This window comes from Cibotium barometz, chromosome 21 (assembly GCF_041138505.1).
Source record: "Cibotium barometz isolate CiBa-2024 chromosome 21, ASM4113850v1, whole genome shotgun sequence".
Classification (NCBI taxonomy): domain Eukaryota; kingdom Viridiplantae; phylum Streptophyta; class Polypodiopsida; order Cyatheales; family Cibotiaceae; genus Cibotium; species Cibotium barometz.
The window spans coordinates 34,099,966-34,106,329 of record NC_141066.1 but is presented as its reverse complement, the minus strand read 5'-3'; the positions used below and the strand labels follow the sequence as shown (position 1 = coordinate 34,106,329).

General features: G+C 40.9%; 1 protein-coding gene across 1 annotated transcript; it reads right to left on the bottom strand.

Annotated features, from left to right (window-relative positions):
• Positions 1–1,408: 1,408 nt before the first annotated feature.
• LOC147627114 (protein NUCLEAR FUSION DEFECTIVE 4-like) lies at positions 1,409–4,559 on the bottom strand. The gene has a single exon (XM_086815694.1). The coding sequence runs from the start codon at positions 4,355–4,357 to the stop codon at positions 2,306–2,308; it is 2,052 nt and encodes a 683-aa protein (XP_086671820.1). The 5' UTR covers positions 4,358–4,559; the 3' UTR covers positions 1,409–2,305.
• Positions 4,560–6,364: the final 1,805 nt, after the last annotated feature.

Below are 6,364 nucleotides of genomic sequence, written 5' to 3'. Positions count from 1 at the left end.
GCTTTGTGCTAACTATTGCATGGATGTCCAGCTTAAGCACTTGGTCAAACCAATCCGCAACTATTTGCATTGAGGGTCGGGTTTGTTTTGCCACTATCTGCGTCAAGCTCAATAGTTTTGTTACATAGGACTCTACAGCCATGTCTTCTTGAAGTTCCCTCATTTGATCAAAGAGTTGAGTTGCAATTTTTATCTTGCAGAATCTCCCCAGAAAAGCAGCCATGACCTCTTCATAAGTCTAGAAATGGTTGTCTTGGTATCTTGACACCCAGTCCATGGCTCTATCTTTGAAGGTGTTCATGAAAGCATCTCTGTGGATTTAACTCACCTTTGGTTCTTCCACATCCCGAGGTCTAGCCACTTTTGAGTATTGCCCAAACCTCCTTACATACAGATCTGTATCTTCCCCTTTCTCTCCTGAGAACACCAATAAATTTTTGGATAAATATGCCATGGCTCCCTTGAATCCTTTTCGGGGGTTTTGTTGTTGCGATTGTTCTTCCTGGTTTTGTTGCTCCACCCTTCTTAGGCTTTCTGGATGTGGATTGTGCACAACTTCTAGCTCTTGGCACTCCTTTTCTTGGTCAAAATTATGCTTGAAATCTGACGCTTCCTCTTACTTGTGTGGAGTTGTAGAAGTTTTTGCACTATCTTCCTAATTTGGATGGTGCGAGACACTCCCAGTTGCGAGCTTCCCAGAGGATTTACTCTATTCTCAAGTTTACAATCATGCGAAAGGCATGCCTAACTCCATTTTTGCTAGTTGGGTTACGTGGTGAAAGGTTCTCTGCACTGACATTCCCAGAAAATCCCCTCCATGTTATGGCTTCTCCATAGACTTGTTTTAGGGATCTATTTCTAGCAAGATCAGTTTGAGCGGAACCAGAATTTTCTCTTTCAAAGTTTCCTTTGCTTGGAGGTGCAGAATGCTACTCGGAGACTTTTCTGCTCCATCGCATTTTCCCAAGAAGGAAAGATTTTCGGCCTAGTTGTTGCGGTAGTGGGTTCCCTCAGCAAGAAGTATTCCAGCAAAGTTGCGATAGAGTTCCCTCAGCAGGCAGGAAGTTCCCCAGCGGAGTTGTAGAAGAGTTCTCCACGCAAGATTGCCAGGTGTTTCTCGTCGATTTCCCTCTCGATGGAATGGCAAGACAACAGTCTGAAGTAACAGATGAGTCAAGCAATGTTGTGGGAGGCATGTAGCCACCCGCCAGAGTTTCTACATTCGAACACCATCTTTATAGTGGTCATGGGGACACTCAGAACACTGCTCTACTTTAGAACCTCACACACTCTCACTCTGCTCTCACTCTGCTACATGACACTCTCACTCTCTTTCTAGTGCATAGCATGTTCAGTAAACTAGAAACACAGCACTCTTATTCAACACACTACAGAGAGTACACAGAGACATAATGAATGGCAATATTGCTCTTTGATTACTTCCGAAATCATTGTAGGATCATTACAGCAGAGCAACTACTCGACACAAGGTCTACCACTTCCTAAAGACTATCACCATATTTCACTTCTCTAGCATGCAACCTACATGTAACCTTCCTTGCAACCTTCACTCGTGCATCCTTGCCACCTTGCAGTAGTGATCAACCATCCTTTTAAGCTTTGTCTTCTTGATCTTGGCAATAGCTACTCTGGTGGTTATAGTCCACCACCTTCACAAGTGCAGTACTGAGGTGGTGCTCACGATGTGGGAAGTGGTTTGATTGTGCCTTCTGTTGCCACTGAGCTACTAGGCGCAACAAGATGGTATCTCAAAGAAAAACACCCCAGTTACACCTTTGTGGCTTTTATTGAGAACCGTTGGGCACCATACCCGTGGTGAAGGTGTGGGTTGGCAAACAAGTTTTGAAGAAGCTACCTCCCAAAGGGTATACCTCTGTAGTAATGATGATAGCATGTATGCAGCTTGGATACCATGTATCTTGGAGCTAGTCTTCCTTTGTTTGGGAAGATGAGAGATGGGAACTTTTATGTAAGCTACTCAATTTTCGGATCTAGAATAGGCTCTGGTCTTGGGCATCTATGAACTTTTTATAAAGGAGTTTCTATGATAAATTATATATATATATATATATATATTCTTTAAAATAAAGAAAGAGAGAAGAAAAAGAGAAGGGGAGGGGGGGTTGTTTGTTTAGAGAAAAGAGGCTTTGATAAGAGAGAGAGAGAGAGAGAGAGAGAGAGAGAGAGAGAGAGAGAAAGAGTGTGTGTGTGTTTAGAGAAAAGAAGCTTTGATAAGAGTAAAGTAAGAACGCACGTGAAACATTTTATACTCTAGATACATAGCTTAGGATGCCGAAGTAGTATTATTATCCCCATTGATATGAATGTCCTTTGTTTCTTCTTCTTGGTGGTGGTGGTCATCGTCGGTCTTCACGTGGAACTTGGCGTATATGTCTTGGCTGTAGAACTTCCTCGTCCGGATCACCAAGAAGCACGAAATCAGGCTCCCGAAAGCGCTCACCATGGTCATGATCAAGAAAGTGAGCCGGAAGCACTCCGGCCCATTGCACGTAAGATCCGAGCTGCCGCCACTCAAAGCCGGCGCTTGCGCCGGTCCGCCACCGCCTGCAGCGCTGCTTGACAGCAGCGTCGCCTGTTGCCTCCTTGCCTCTCTATCGTACAAATAGCCCGCCACCCTCACATTCAATACATAAGAGCCCACTGGGCTTGCTATCCCCCCCACATTATACAAGGTGGCGTAATACTTGAGACCAAATAGCTCAGAGATCACTGCAAAAAGCAGTGGCCACTGTGCTCCAAAGCACAGACCAACTAATATAGAAGCAATGTATAATGTACCCGGAGCCGGAAAGGCTATCAGAATGTGGCCTATGCATGCAAACCCTAGCACAATTGTGAGCATTAATGTCCTTGGAAAACGATACTTCTTTAGGAGCAGCTCTGATAAAAAGCCTGCTATGATTCGACCAAGGAAATTCCATATGCTTATCAGTCCCACAAAGGTGCTTATGCTTACTGAAGAATATCCTAATGATGCCCCTATCTGCCCCATGTTGTCTATTGCTGTCAGTGTTGCTCCCACTCCACAGGTTGTTGCAATGAAGAGTATCCACATATCCATGCTTAAGATGGCCTGTGGGATGGTGAAATCATCCCCTCTCTTGGGCCAGTTGCTGAAGAACAACTTACACCTTGTAATGAGCTTAGGTTTATCTGAAACATTAATGTTGTTATCATGCTGTGGATCATCTCTGTTAGAAGGTGAAGCTAGAGATGGGTTCCCTATTCTAGTATTTGGGCTAAGTTCAGAATGCTCAGTTAAATCCTTCCCCTCACCATCACTTAATTGAGACAGTATCCTGTGGTTCTCATGAGATGCCAGATTTGAAGAAGAGTTAGTGAGCACTGCAGCTTGGGCAGTGGCTGGTAGTTTATTATAATCATGCACTCCATTAGTAGCTGGTGAAGGGGAATTTTCTTCTTTTTTCACTAATAATTGCTTCTTGGAAGTTGAAGACATTTCAATCAGTTTGCCATTGGGGGAAGTTATCTGAGCATCTTGCACAAATTTTTCATGCTCTGCCCGGACAGCAACCACCACATTGAATGCGACTAAGAGCAAGGTAATAGCTCCCATAGCCTGGTAAGTCATTGAAGACAAGTGCACCAAATTCTCCACTACAATGATGAGCATTAAGAAACCTGCAAGTAGCAAGGCCAAGTAGAGAAAAGAGAAGAAGTGTTTGCCTTCTCTTTTGTCCATCTCTGGCTTCATGGGTCGGACAATGAACATGAAGAGGAGAGTAACAAGAGATGGCAACCAGCCTATAAGAAGAATCACTCCACTTGTATCTTGGCCATAGATTGCATGATAGACTTGTGTGAAGATTGCACCACTAAGCCCAACGCTACCCTTGACAAGCCCCAACACTACTCCTCTACTCTGTGGGAAGTTTTTCACACAAGTCACCAGCACACCAGTGTTGGCAAAGGTTTGAGAGTTAGCTCCTATGCAGAGGTAAAGATACATTTGCCACACAGGAGGGCGGGCAATTTTATGTGTGACAGCCAGCCATATCATGAGGTAGCCAAACAGGTTCATGCCTGCGCCTAGAGCAAGCACAGTCCATGCAGGGAAGACTTCATTCATCAAACCAGAGATTATACCAACATTGGCCCCTAGATCTTTGAAAAAGCTAAGGGTGTCGATGGTTTCCTGATCATAATGCAATGATGATTTAATGGCCCCGGAGTATATTCCAAAGATGTAAGTAGCACCAGAAAATGATAAAATGTAGAAGGATACCACCATCACCATCCATCGACCTTTGATGAGCTGCAGGAGGAACTGCCGAGAGGTAATTTTGTGCTCCATGTTTAGCTTTTAATTGGCCAAGCCGTGTAATGTAAATTGCTTAGATCCAGCATAGATCAGCATAGATTTTGAAATATCAGAGAGATTAAAGATCAGCAAAAGTGCGTATTACTTTGATGCCGACTAAGTAATATGCTGTGGTTATGAAAGGGTTTTTAGCAGATATTAAGAAGTCTAGGCCTAGGAACTGGACTTACGGTTTAAGCTCCTGGGGTGTCCATATATTTGTAGGCGGAGAGTCTCTCGCTTTATGTCGTGAAGTGCACGGTCTTTCCAATTTACACTTGTCTACCGTCACTATGATGGGCATGAAACATCCATCCCAATCAGTGTCATCATATAGTTAGTTCCATACGTATGATATATATATATATGTATATATGTATATATCATACATATGGAAGTATGTATGTATGCGTGTATATATATATATATATATACACACTCATATACACATGCATATATGCTTCCATTCGTGTTATATATATATATATATATACACACACACACACATATCTACGTATACATATATGTACTTCCATACGTATGCTATGCATACAAATATGTGTATATGTATATATATATATGCATGCATACATTCTTCTATGCGTATGTATGTATGCATACATACCATACGTATGGAAGTATGTATGTATACATACATACTTCCATACATATGATATATATATATATATATATATACACACACACACACACACACAGAGCATGATATGTCTTAATTCGTCTCATCAACATATTAAAGTTATCTATGAGTATGTTAACTTGTTCGAGATTATTAGACATGCATCACCTTGAGGTTGAGGTTCAACCAACATGTTCTTTTTATTCCCTATTTAGACTAGTATCATCCATTTTCCTTCTGCCTTTAGCTAGAGAGAGAAAGAGAGAGAGAAACTTCATCTTCTACTCATTTGAGACTACTTTAGTTTTATGGCACTTCTATGAATTGAATTGTTATGGGGTTCCTTACCTTTATCTTCTTCTCATGATTAGTTTAGCAATGCATATAACATATAGGTACACTAATTACATTTGTTTAATTAATGATTATTTACTTTCCATGGGGTCCCTTATCTTTACCTTATAATTAATGATTAATTTAGTTTAAGGCATTTAACATATTTGTTTCACATATAGGGTACAATGATTACATTTGTGTGTATGAGTTAAATTATTAATCATTTACTTTGTGTGGGTCGAGGTCCCTTGTTTCACTCATATCTCTTGTTGTCTCTCTCTTTTTGTCTTTCTACTTTACTATTGTTTACCTCATATGTTATGATCTAATCAACCCATCATTTATTTCCAAAGAATGCAACTTTTAGAGTAAGTGTCAACCTAAACAAAAGTCAAATTACCTTCAATAATCAAAATGACCTTCAAGTACATATTTTTTGAACTATAGATGTGATCACTAATTTGCAAGCGTCTAATTACAATCAATAATTAGAATACAAACTATTCATGAACAAATGGGATAAATTTAGGTGCAATCGAGTTCTAGAAGAACATGACTTCGTCTCATCAGCGTGAGCCACGTAGGTGATTTTGCATTGAAAATGTCCAATGTGACCTTGAAAAGTTCAAGTCATGTCATATTTATCGGTGGGGGGAATGTCATGGAGCTTATGGTAGGTTTCTCCTTTCTAGGGGTTTTGTTTGCATCCCTTTAATTTCTTTGGCTCCTTTGAACAAGTATCGATCCTCATTTCATCAATAAATCGGGCCAAGATCATCATAGCCCCTCTTTTCCTTGCAATGGAATATTGAACTCTCTTTTCATTCACAAAAAGACTATGAACCACCTAGGTCACCACTAATTGAGCTTGAAGTCAACCACACCACCACATTGAGCTTTAGGTGGGGGCTGAGGTGAAAACTCCATCTTCAAGGAGCTTGTTCTTGCAAGACAAGTTGCAGTTATTGTTATCAATAAGAAGTCAATTATCAAGGAAAGAAAGTGTAGATGTTTATTAATATGTTATG